Consider the following 12,683-nt stretch of genomic DNA (forward strand, 5'->3'; position numbering starts at 1 on the left):
GCGCCACCCGGACACCCCACTAATGTTAGTTATTTTAACCTGAAAACTTTTTTTTTTTTTTTTTTAAAGATTTTATTTATTTATTTGACAGAGAGAGAGAGAGAGCAGGAACACAAGCAGGGGGAGTGGGAGAGGGAGAAGCAGGCTTCCTGCTGAGCAGGGAGCCCGATGTGGGGCTCGATCCCAGGACCCTGGGATCATGACCTGAGCCGAAGGCAGATGCTTAACGACTGAGCCACCCAGGCGCCCCACCTGAAAACTCTTTTAGGACGGAACAGTAGGTGGGTGGAAAGTGAGCATTTTTATGAATGTTTGTTGTGTGCCAGGAGCTCTGTGGGGTTTATTACACTCATTATTTCATGTACAACTTACAGCAAGTTTATGAGGTAGGTATTATCCCCACTTTACAGATGAAATTGAGGCTCAGAGGTGTTAAGTACTCATCCAGAGAGCACAAAAAGTGCCAGAGCTGCCACTGTCTGATTAGGTCTGTGTGATTCTAAAGCCTCTGCGCTTCATGTCTCACCACTGTCTTCTCGCTGCTTCCAGTCACTCATCCAGCATTGAGGGAGTGCTTTCCCGCTCTGGGCTGGGCACTGGAGCCATAAAAATGCTGATCTCATGACCCTCTATTCTTAGCTACTGGAGGTATGTAAAACCCCAAAGGCGCTAATATATTAATTGGTTTTATTTAAAATTCGTTGCATAGACTTTACTTAGAGACTACCTGAGTAGTAAAGCGCTCCTTTGAGAACTCTGTCATTGTAAGTGAATAAAAGTTTACTCTTTAACAACTTCATTCACCAGGCAGATCTTTTCATTGGAAAATGTGGATGTCCTCGATAAACCGTAATTGCATATATGTGGCATAAATATTGTTTTTTTATTGGATTTGTTGCAGAAGTAAGGGCCTCTTTTGTTTAAGTGGACTTGCTCTTGAACTGTGAAAACTTAATCGTGATAGTTTATCGGTTCAGCTCTGGAGAAGCTGACGTAAAGCTCTTTTGCTTCAGCCAGAGCTATTTATATACCATCACTGAGAGCTCCTTTTTATATTATCGGTGTTATTGTGTACCAAAAAAGGAGTGTTAAGAGAAAACTTAGGATTTTTTTTTTTTATAATGCTGTGCCCTTATTCATCACAATATTTTTAGAGGGTATTTCATCTAGTATATCTCTTCAGAAAAGGCTTTATCTTTTCACAGTAGAGGCAGACAAGAACTCAGCTTGAAGCCATTCCTTCTCAAGCCTTCTTCTTTGAAGGGTGAAAGGATCAGAGAGAGTGGAACTGTGTGTGTGGATTGAACCTCTGCCCTCAGCCCCTTCCCGATCCACACATCTTCACCGAGGGGAGAAATGGCCATGGATTTAACTGAAGAGGCCTTTAAGAAAAGGGGTTAAAATTTAAGACACCATCTCTATGAGTTTCTCTCTGCAAAAAGAAAGATCGCTCTTAGAAGTTTCTCCTCACTTCTCTCTGCTTCTGGAGAAGGCCATCATTCTGCTTAGCTTTCCTTCTAGAAGAGTGCTTTGCTGAACAGGGCAAGCAGGTAATCATTCCTTGTTGCAAATAGCTGCTGAATTGGACAAGTGCAGAAGAGGAATGACAGCGGATGGCTGCTCCAGCGGCTAGCATCTGTTAGCTGAGGCTCTGGGAGACAAGCTAAGTTCTAGAAGAACATCAGACATACAGCCTCAAACACTGTCCTATGACAAAGCTAAGTTTGGAAACATGAGGAGATTTGCCGCCCTAAAAGTGGAGTTGTTGAATCTCAACAAAAGCGTGGCATTTCAGGCCTGGCTGTGGGGCCTCGACAGAAGGGTTTTTGGAGGCCGTGCTTTAGGCTGAGATGCCCGGCCTGCTGAGGATGCCTGGGTCCTGTCAGCTGGTCACAGGCAGAGCCACGTGTCTGCGCATATGGGCCTCTGTGTGTGTGGAGCTGTACCCACAGTCTCCTGTCCGTCTGCCCTTTCATGCCATTGTGGACATGTTAGACCACTTGGTCTGTTTCCCTTTTGATTTATTACTGACCCTCCAAGACGTATTATGATAATTTGCGAAGTTCTCTTTTCATCTGCTCTTGTAACATGCAACAGTATGTTTCAGAAAACATGATACATAAGACATTTTCCCTTAAAATTTAGTGAATTATGCACATTTGGGGGTTATGGGGAAGGAGAGGCTAAATGTTTATGACTGCAGATCAGTTTGTGAAAGATAATGCTTCATGTAATTCAGCTTCCCTTCCATTAACATCTTGAACTATGGCGTAAAGTTTTGTATTTTTATTCTAGAAATACAGCTGACATTAGCATTCAGGTATGCAGTTCAGTTTATCTCTGGTGAAGAATCTTTTAAAATTAAGTTAAATACAGCACAAAAGATAGAAAATCGATACTATTTCATTTCTTTTAAGTAAGATCTTTCTATATACATTTGCTTTGGGTGCTTATAAATTTCTCCCTTTACAGAAGTATTTTATAATAAATGTCAGTTATAGATTTAACTGTGGCAAAAAAATAGTGCAGGTTTTGTAGTATCTTTAATATATCAGGAAAAAACTGCTTAGCTAAGTAGTAGTGTACAGTCTCCTAAATGATATTTTTTAAATGTAGTGATATTAATGGGGGAGCATTTAGGACCTTAAGCTGTCAAATATCGTAGGATTCAGTATATTGTGCATTAAGATATTTAAGCTTCTTTGCTTATTGGATTACCTCTCATAACCCTTCACACAGAGTTTTGCAGAAGGATGTGAACTTGACTCACAAGTATTTTCTTTTTTGTCTAATTACTCCCATACTAGTGATGTGTAAGATTTAGTTACCTTAGCATTATGTTTGTAGTCTAAAGATATTAGCTGCAGTTAAAACTGAATTCTAGTGGCATTAGGAAGTGATTGCTAGAACCGGTTAAAACTGATTTGTTATTAGAAATGGAATATTAGGAAAATCTCAGTTTTTTAATAGCCATGTGTGCATCAGTAAGTTTAAAAGCACCCTCTAGGGGTGTTACTAAGGAAACATTTCCTCTTTTTTTTGGAAATAGCTAACTATATATTATATAACTGGTATAACTACATATTTTTTCAGACCAGAGTATAAAATATACCATGTTGACAAGGGTAAAAATGTTTGTGATCTTAAGTAGACTCATTAATAATTAACAAACTTGGTAGGCTTTTCTTCTTCTTGATCTTAACAAAAGAAGGATTTAGTAGGATCAGACTATCTAACCTTTACCTTAGAGAAAATGGAAGCAGTTTTTGTGGCCTTTGAAGTAGAAATATCATTTCCTACTGTCTTTACTTGGGTCCACCTCTGTTGGCTATTGGCTCTTTGGTGTATCTTTAGAGTTTTATGTGTTTTGACTATGACTTGGAGGAGGTCAGTGCAAATGGGCTTCTTCAGGAAAGACTTATTTGGGCAGATTTTTATTTTAACACTTTATAAAGAGCTTACTAGAAGAAAGTATAATTTTAGGTCAAACAGTTGCCAATTTAATATTTATTTATAATATTTTGTAAACTTTGTTAAACTGCTTACGTACATGTGCACATGTATGTAATATTTTTATTGTATTTTCTACTATTAGATATGCATTATTTTCCAGAGTAGGACCAAGAATACAACTTTTCATTTTTAGTTCCTGTATTCTTTTGAGTTGAGGGAATTGTTAATTTTGAGTTTGTGCAATTTAAAGGAAATGCATTTTAAACTACTTTTTCCTAAGTTACTTACATATGAAAAGTCTGGCACATTTTTTCTTGGTGTTTGGAAAACAGTAGTAAAGAACACCAAGTCCCTGCTTTCAAGTTTTCCTTTGAGTAGGTAGTCACAGTGAGTACTCATTTAAGCAAGTAAATGAGGTAATTTCAGATTGTGATAAGTATAGCGGAGAACCCAGAATATGTAGTGGTTGGAGGGAGATTGGGAGTACATTAATAGGGAAGTCATGAAGGGAGGTCCCATGGAATGTTGCTGGAGAAGAGCTGTCTGAGTTCAGGGGAAGCAGGCATGAAGGTTCTGGCGCTAGAAGGAGCTTGGCGTGTTCAGCAGTTGGAAAGGAGGCTGATGTGGCCAGTGCTGTCCTAAATGTGGGGGTGACAGTTGCCCAGTTGGCTATGTTGGCCACGCTATTCATTTCTAGGTAATCCTTACAGAAGGGAGTCAGTCATCGGGAGGGACATGGTCTGCATTATGCTTTTCAGAGACTACGCAGGGCCTCTGCATGTAGAACAGATTGTAGAGGGGCAGGAAGGCTAGTAGAGAAATCGTTTAGAATCTTGGCCGTGGTCCAGGGAACAGGTTGATGGCTGCTTGGACTAGAGTGGTCACCCTGGAGGTTCTGAAAAGAGGATGGATTTGTGATAGATACATAATAGCCCCCAGGCAGGAAATGTGCTATTCCTTTGCCTTCTTTACCTAAATCCTGTGGTTTCTGATAGTTGTGGCAGCTTCGAATCTCACTGTGTTGTGTCGTCAAAGGAAAGAATTGCTCCTAGAGCACGTAGATGTGTTAATTTACAGCACAGACATCACACCAGACGGATTTTGTCTTATTTAATCTGGCAGGTTGCAGTAAGCATTTATTTGATTTCCTTTAAATGTAACATTTTGTTGTTGCAGGAGATGTTTTCATACTTGTCCAGCCAACTAAAGAAGCTGTCAGAAAACTACAGTGAAAGGCTGTTGCACACACCTCACAATCCCGTATCTTTAGGTAATATATTCTTCTTAAGGAAAAAAAAATCAGTGCTTCTTAACCCTCCCCAGGGAGCTGGTATTTCTGGAAAGAGTATGGATTCTTTCTGGTTACAAGGATGTTTCTAAATTCATTACAGTATTAATCTGGAAATTGAAAAAGTTTAGCCTTTAAGGATGCTTTAATGTATTTCTGAGATAAAAAGTATACACTGAAAAGAATCCAAATCAATATTAAGTATTATAATGCATATACAGAAAATTATACTTTAACTCCTGCTTCTAACCAAAATAATAATAATTTAGTCACTAGTAAAGAACCCTGTAAAAATTTTAAAAAATTTCTACCAGTTAGCAAAACACCATAATATTAGAAATTAGATCTATATTGTTTTTAATGCTGTGATTGTTTTCCTGAGTGCCTTTATGTTAGAGAACTCTGTATTTATGATATAAGGACTATATATTTTTGTCACATAGTACAAGGCCTACTAAACAGGTTAATATGAATGTTGACTTTTATGCACTTAACTTTTTTTTTTTTAAAGATTTTATTTATTTGACAGAGAGAGCGAGAGAGCACAAGCAGGGGAAACAGTAGAGGGAGAGGGAGAAGCAGGCTCCCTGCCAAGCAGGGAGCCGGATGCAGGGCTTGATCCCAGGACCCTGGGATTATGACCTGAGCCGAAGGCAGACGCTTAGCCATCTGAGCCACCCAGGTGCCCCTATGCATTTAACTTTTAAGTTTCATGATTATCCCTTTTGTGAATACATACAGTATAACATGTTTCATATTTCATGTATATCTAAGGAAAGTAAGGAATCAATCACTTGTAACTGAAGCCTTTTTTAGGAATCGGCTTCCATGGAAAATCATTTACCACTGATATATAATAAAGCCCACCCTAGTTAGTCCTTTGCTGGTTTATAATCTATGTAGATGTTGTAGAAGATGATATGGTATGGTTTGACTCCCAATTCTGCCATGTACTAACCTCTCATCTCCTTTCCCCCATCTATAAAATGGAGATAATGATCCCTCACATAGTTACAGAATGGTTGAGGGACACCTGGGTGGCTCAGTTGGTTAAGCGTTCGACTCTTGATTTCGGCGCAGGTCATGATATCAGGGTTGTGAGATCAAGCCCCAGGTCCGGTTCTGCACTCAGTGCAAAATCTTAGGAAAAAAAAAAAAAAAAAGAACAGTTGAGATTGTAAAGTACCTAGTATGGTAAGTCAATCCTCAGGAGATGGTAGCTAGTGGTGGTGGTGAGAATATAGTTTACCAACATAACCTCAGAAAGATAATTCTCATTTTCATGTGCAGAAGTTGATCTTACTTAGTCTTACATATATACTGAAAATATCCCACATTTTCATTTTATAAGGTCTTAAAACATGGTTGAATTTTAATAAACTGCCATATTGATCGTGTCAGTGTTCCATCTTTAACTGGAAAGTTCACTCTTTAGAAAGGTGAGAGGGAAATTCTGTTCTGGTTCTGAGTAGGTTACTTTGTATTAACATCTTTTTGTCTGATATGCAAACAGATCCTTACTATAATGTATTAAGTACATTAAAATGAAATCATGCCACTTGACAATGAATAAAAAGTAATGTCTCCATGCCAGTTACAAAAAGTATATGATTCCTTTTGTCTGAGGTACTTAGAGTAGTCAGAATCTTAGAGACGGAAACTAGAATGGTTGTTGCCAGGGGGTCGGGGTAGGGGAGAGGAGAATGGAGAGTTATTGTTGAGTAGGTACAGTGTTTCAGTCTTGCAAGATGAAAAGAGTTACGGGGATGGATGGTGGTAATGGTTGCACAACAGTGTGAATGTGTTTAACATCACTGAGCTGTACACCTAAAAATGGTTAAGATGGTAAATTTATGTTACGCGTATTTTAACACACACACAAAAGTAGGGTCTCCATCATTAAGTATTTTTTGAGTGATTTTGTGCTGGTGAACCAAGGTGCATTGGGATCCTTTTTTCTTTTTCAGCTGTGACACTTACGACACTAGGTGAGCACCAAGACAGAGCCATCACTCAGCTTGGCTCAATGCTTTTTACCAGACAGGTTTCTGGAGCCAGGTAGGTATGTGGGAAAGAGGCCTGGATTTATTTGGCTTTTCCAAAAAGTTAACTGTAATAAAGTGTTTTTTCCCGAACAGTTGTCCCCCAGGTATATGCTGAGCTTGAGAGTTCATCATGGGTGAGGAACGATGAGGTGGAGAGTGTGTAAGGCTGTGATGGCCCACCTGTGGAAGGCCTGCGCTTTAAGCAGTCTCAGAAGGATAGGGGCCTTGTCTGTTTTCATGGACATACAGAAACCAAGTTTCATCACCTCTCTGTACAGATTTTCATCGTTATTTTCCTTTGTTCGATCATCTTCAGTGGTGTCACGTTGTGGTGCTAGAAATGAGTCGTCTTCATTACTAAATTCAGATGAAAACATTTTTAAGGAAAAGCCCATTTCCTGAACCAAAAAGTTATGCAATTCTTGTCTAAGTACTGCCTTTGAAAAATGTACTTTTTGCTCTCATATGTACATGGCTTAAAAATGAATTTCATTTTTCATTTTATATTTGATGAGGTCAGAGAAAAATGACTTGAAAAGAAATATCTTGCTCTAAGTACTCTTCTTTACGTGCCTCTATTAAAGAATTTCTCTCTGACTACCAGAGATTAGAGATTTCACATCAAGGACAATTTTTTAAAAGAAAAAAAATCTTAGATTAATTCAGCTTTTACCTTGATGAACTATATCCATATACAGCATAGTTTTGCCGCTTCTAAAATGGTTTTCTTGGCCTTGCTTTTAGCGTTGCCACTATTTGTCTTTTTGTTTAGGTTGATCTTATTTTTTTTTAAGTACTGTTAGAAATCTGCTTATATCAAGTATGCCAAAGAAATCAAGCTTAAAAAAATGCATGTGCCATTGCCGGGTATCACTGCTTACTGACCACCACACCACTGTAAGCAGTCACGGAATTTTTGCTGGATCCTTGCTTTTAAAACCCTCCATTGCACAGCACAGATCAGATAGGTGTAATTTCAGCTTGTTGATTATTGGAGGTGATACACGGCAGTTAGTCAACGTGCTTTGACTTAAGAAATTTCAGTATCCCATTGAAGGATATATGTGTGAAGTCAGATTCCATATATGTGAAGTCAGATTCCATATTTAGTACAAAAACAAGTAATTTTCTTCTTTTTTCTCTGAAGAGGGTGCAAAAGTATTTGTGATTCCTAGAAGTTACAGCTCTTTAATGGAAGATAGTAAATGGTCACCTCCAGGCAGCACTCTTCTACGGAGAATAGCCGTGTCTTGTGTAATTTTATTTTAAGGCTGCCACCATCTGTTTTCATAGGCCATGATTTATGGACTGTTTTTAAACTTCTTTATCAGTAGATCTAAAGCTTAGGAACACAGATAATCTGTTGTCTATGGGTGATATTCTGTTAACATCACCAGACATAGTAAATCTTTTCTCTTTCAGGGTTGTGCCTCTTGGGTCTGTGCAAACCGTGAGTGGCCACACTTTCCGAGGCTTTATGTCACATGCAGATCATTACCCTTGCGCTTACCTCAATGCTGCAGCGGCCATCGGAATGAAGACACAGGATGTGGACTTGTTCATGAAGAGACTTGACAAGTGTTTAAAGACAGTAAGGAAAGAACAAAAGAAAGAGAGTAATGCATCTGGAGTTGACAATTACGACAAAACTAAAGATGTGGATATTGAAGAAATGGCTTTAAAACTAGATAATGTGCTTCTTGACACGTACCAGAATTCTTCATGACATGTGAACGGTTTCTTTTTGATCATTTGAGAGAAGTGATGAGGCTGCAGTACAAATAAGCAGTTTAAAGATAAGGCTTGCGGTTTCTGAATTGAGGATGTCATGGAGAATATTTGGTCAAGATACAGAATGTGGTCTGAGCTAGCCATTGATGACTGTTACGTTTTTTTTTTCTTAGACTGCCTCAATCATTATGATCCTTAACAGATAAAATACAATTAGGATTTTTCTATTTGTTAGAATATTTGTCAATTAAGCATTATGATTCAGATAATTCTTACTAATGTGACCATAAAATTACTTCTGATTCTTTTTGAAATGTGTAAACTGCTTCCTCCTAACCATTCTCTACCATTCACAAATTACTTATGTTTCTGGTCACAGAGAATTTAGAATGATCTAGTGCTACTCTTTACAAGAGGTTGATGTGTGTAAGTCACGGTCTGCCTGTGAAATGGACATTCCCCAGGGAAGCAGAGTCCAGGCGTAAGCTTTAGTTTTCACTCAGTAGCAGTGCTTCTCAACGGGGGTGATTTGCTTATATCGAAGCAACATCTGGGGACATTTTTGGTGGTCACAACTTGTGGAATGCTATTGACATCCAGGGGTGGAAGCCAGGGGTGCTACTGCTCAACATCCTACAGTGGACGAGACACTTCCCAGAACAAAGCCCCAAATCTCAATAATACTGAGGTCGAGGAAGTACTACTCTGAACCAACTCCTCAAGTGAAGTTTCCCACAGCAACAGTAGTGCTTCAAAGAAGAGAGCTCTGTAAATGTTATCAAACTGTACAGCGTTAGATTCTTAAGTGATAACCAGGGTTACCCGTTCTAAACATGAGATTCTGTGGCCCTGGCGCATTTTTCCACTTGGGCCAGTGAAAACTTTATTCTACTGTTTTTGCTTTAAGCAGGCTCTGCATATCGGTTTGTTTGGATGTTGTGCACAGCCGTTATCAAGAGTGGTTAACCTGGGTATTTTTGAACATATTTTTGCTAGGGAGGTGAAAATGATGTAGTAGGCTAAACAGGTGTATTCCCGTCCTCCCCCCTCCCACATGCTCACTTTCTTAGTCTGGTAGTCCAGACTTACTGGCTATAACAATTTTTGTTGCTTATTTTTAAGAAATAGACTAATATCTCAAAGCCTGAGGAATTAGTGAGGCTTTTGAGTACACCAAAATGCCAAAGCCATATTTCTCAAGACGTGCTCGGTGGAGCGGTATTCCTATGAGATGCTCAGGGGATAAAGTGTTCCATGGGCAGATCATTTTGGGCCTTCGTAAACCTGCCTGTTGGCATATTAAAGGCTCTGAGAATTCCTTGGAAGCCTACTTAAATGTGTCCTTATCCAAAGGTGGAACCCTTCTTTCAATTAAATACTTACTGTGACATCCCACTGAGCATGATTTTGAAAACACTGCAGTTGAGAATGCAGCCTTGGTTTCTGGGTTGTGTTTTTCCCTGTCGATTTGGTCGCGTAAACCATCTCACACATGAACTCAGACAGATAGCACTCCCATCAGTGTGTAAGTTAAAATACTCTGACACTAGCTTGACCACCTTGGACGTCGAGACTGTTGAGATAAAGTACTTAATTATCAATATTGTAAAAGTTACTTTTAAACTATTGTATCTTTGGGGTTCCAGTATTTTAGATATCTTTTTCTAATAGCTATAACAACACATTCCAGAGGCGGAAATCCTGGATTAAAAGGTGGTGTGGGGTTTTCTATGTGAATTTGGGACCGAGTTGTAGACCCGAGTCTGCCGGAGGGAACGGAGCGATGTTGCAGATGCTCAGTGCTGGTGGCGCAGCTTCCTGGATGCGGGGGCCAGGCCGGGTTTCTGGAACAAGTGATCTATACCGTGTGATCATCATTTAGCTTGAGAAGGCTGGAGCCGAGAGACCAGCAAATGTTTTCTCATCTGTAGTGTATCAGCAGTTCTTGGGCTTCAGCTGCTGAATAGATAATAATTCTAATTGAAGATAAATTACATGAACCCACATGTGAATGATGGATGTGTTGTAACATTTCATTCCTGGCGCATAAAATCAGCTGCAGTTTTTATTATTCTTTCTTTTCAGGGGTTTTGGAATAACAGTGCTATTCTTCATGGTTTAAATTTGACCTTGAGGTCCTGGAATTCCTGAGTTTTTGAAGGGGTGCTGTAGATTCTGCACATTCAGGCTTGCCTTCGCTCCCACCCCAGGGTCGTTTTTGCTCACTCTCGCCCACTTCCACATGTAAGTGTAAAAAAGTATATACGTACAAATTATTCATTTTAAATTGCTAGTACCGATCGGTAAACCTCATAATTGGCCTTCGTTACCCTTGAACTATGGCAGAGGGGCAATGGGGCGATCCGGTTTCCAATCACGACTAAGATGACCTGTCTTTATGATCCAACTGCCCTTATTAAGGCTCTCAGGTAGAGTTTTGGAGTTTGGTTTTTAAAGTCATTGGACTGTGGTAGCCTTCCCAGAAAAGAAAATTGAGTAACACAAAATATTCTTTAGGTCACTACACAGTGTGTTACTTATACGCACAGCAGGGAAAGGTATTTTAAAATCCAGCTCTCAGTTTGGCTCTTATGTCCTCTGTTGATGAATTCTCACTCCTATCAGGGAATGATATGTGATACCAGCCTCAGGAGCTCAGTGTTCAACCATAAATCTTTCTATTTAGCTTTTTGTATTAGTTGAATGAAGTTACAGAATATGAATTATTGAATACAGTTTCTGTTCAGCTAATAGGCACTTGATATACAGAATGGTAAATTTAAATATAAATGAAGTTTTTTCTGATATTTCTCCCCAGCACATAACTTTCCTGTGGTTCTATTTCTGTAAGCACCCCATCATGACTGTCATCGGGCCTGAGCTATAGGCTGTGTTTTCATTTGTAGACTATATGCCTATGAGAGGCTTTAGTAAAATTTGAATGAAATAAAGACAGTTTTTTTAAACCAGTGATATTACTTTAATCTTGAAATTAATAGGTCATTGTGAGAGTAAAATTCTTGTGTCCTTTCAAAGAGGAGAATAGCCAACACTTGACGACAACTACAGCAAACTGGTGAGTCTCGTTCGTGTAACACTCAGAGAAAGGTTTTTGCGTACGTACGTGTTTGCTGCACACAAAGCTTGGGGTTTCTCCTCCCATCTCCTAAGATGTCCTCATTTCTCCCAAGCCCTTAAATGATTTTGTTAGGTTTTACGTTCATGAGGTTGACCTTATATTGGAACGAAAAAATAATCTGTCTTGTCCTGGTCGTCTCAGAAGTTAGGTACCCTCTGAATAATTTGATAAAAACTGTATATATGCTGTTAGCAGTTAAAAAAAATTCCCGGAAGCAGCTTTTCCTCTCCTGTCACGTTGTGTTGATTCTGCAGCCGCACTCAGCGTACAGGTCTTAGGCGTCCCCACTGCGTCCCTCTGTGCCTTTCGTCTTGCTTTCCTGCTCCTTCGGCCGTATGGTGTGTACATGTGTCAGGCGATGAGTTCAGGGCTAATGAATATATCTTTATAATATCCCGTCTACTATTCAGGTCAATCTAAGGCCTCAGGCAAAATCTGGAAGTGTTCATACTGTTTTGTTTTTATCAAGCGGTGTCAACTTGATCTTTTAGAGAAATGTGAAGAACAGCTATGTTTCACTGTGTAATTGTGAGGGGACTCTACCTACTAGAATTGAAGCTGATGTCAGCCGGCTACTCTGTATGTTTTACCAAAAGAAAAAGACGTTTCAAAAAATATTTTTGGTGTAGACTGTTTAAAAATAAAAATGAATTATATAATTTATTACGTGAAATAAATTTTTAATAAATCATTGACAGTGCGTTTCCTTATTTTACCTAATCATTGCTGCAGATAAAATCTGAAAGTACAGATAACGAACACCAAATTACTTGCTCATTTTTTGATTCAGTCATCAGTACCAATCAGCAAGAAAAGTCCTATTTACAATGGGAATCATGAACCACGGGGTTGGGGGCTAGTTTGTTGTTGTTGTTTAAAGGTGAAGGAGATGACATTCCAGCAATGTTTTGCAAAGGATCTGTTGACTATAGAAAGTTGGATGCATAGAAACATTTCATCTTTTCTAAAAGAAACACTTTATCTTTTATTTGAAAATAAAATAATGTTACTTCAGATTTCATTTTTA

At 39.0% G+C, this 12,683-nt stretch overlaps 1 protein-coding gene across 2 annotated transcripts in view; it reads left to right on the forward strand.

Annotated features, from left to right (window-relative positions):
- Positions 1–12,238, forward strand: part of SEPSECS (Sep (O-phosphoserine) tRNA:Sec (selenocysteine) tRNA synthase) — a 50,264-nt gene extending 38,026 nt beyond the window's left edge. For both annotated transcript variants that reach the window (XM_035005204.1, XM_035005205.1), the window contains 3 exons: positions 4,630–4,723; positions 6,709–6,799; positions 8,209–12,238. In XM_035005204.1, coding sequence (XP_034861095.1) covers positions 4,630–4,723; positions 6,709–6,799; positions 8,209–8,512 — 489 coding nt within the window. In that variant the 3' untranslated portion in view covers positions 8,513–12,238. The remainder of the gene's footprint in view (positions 1–4,629; positions 4,724–6,708; positions 6,800–8,208) is intronic.
- Positions 12,239–12,683: the final 445 nt, after the last annotated feature.

The sequence above is a fragment of the Mirounga leonina genome, unplaced genomic scaffold (genome assembly GCF_011800145.1).
Source record: "Mirounga leonina isolate KUSES-001 unplaced genomic scaffold, KU_Mleo_1.0 Mir_129, whole genome shotgun sequence".
Lineage (NCBI taxonomy): Eukaryota > Metazoa > Chordata > Mammalia > Carnivora > Phocidae > Mirounga > Mirounga leonina.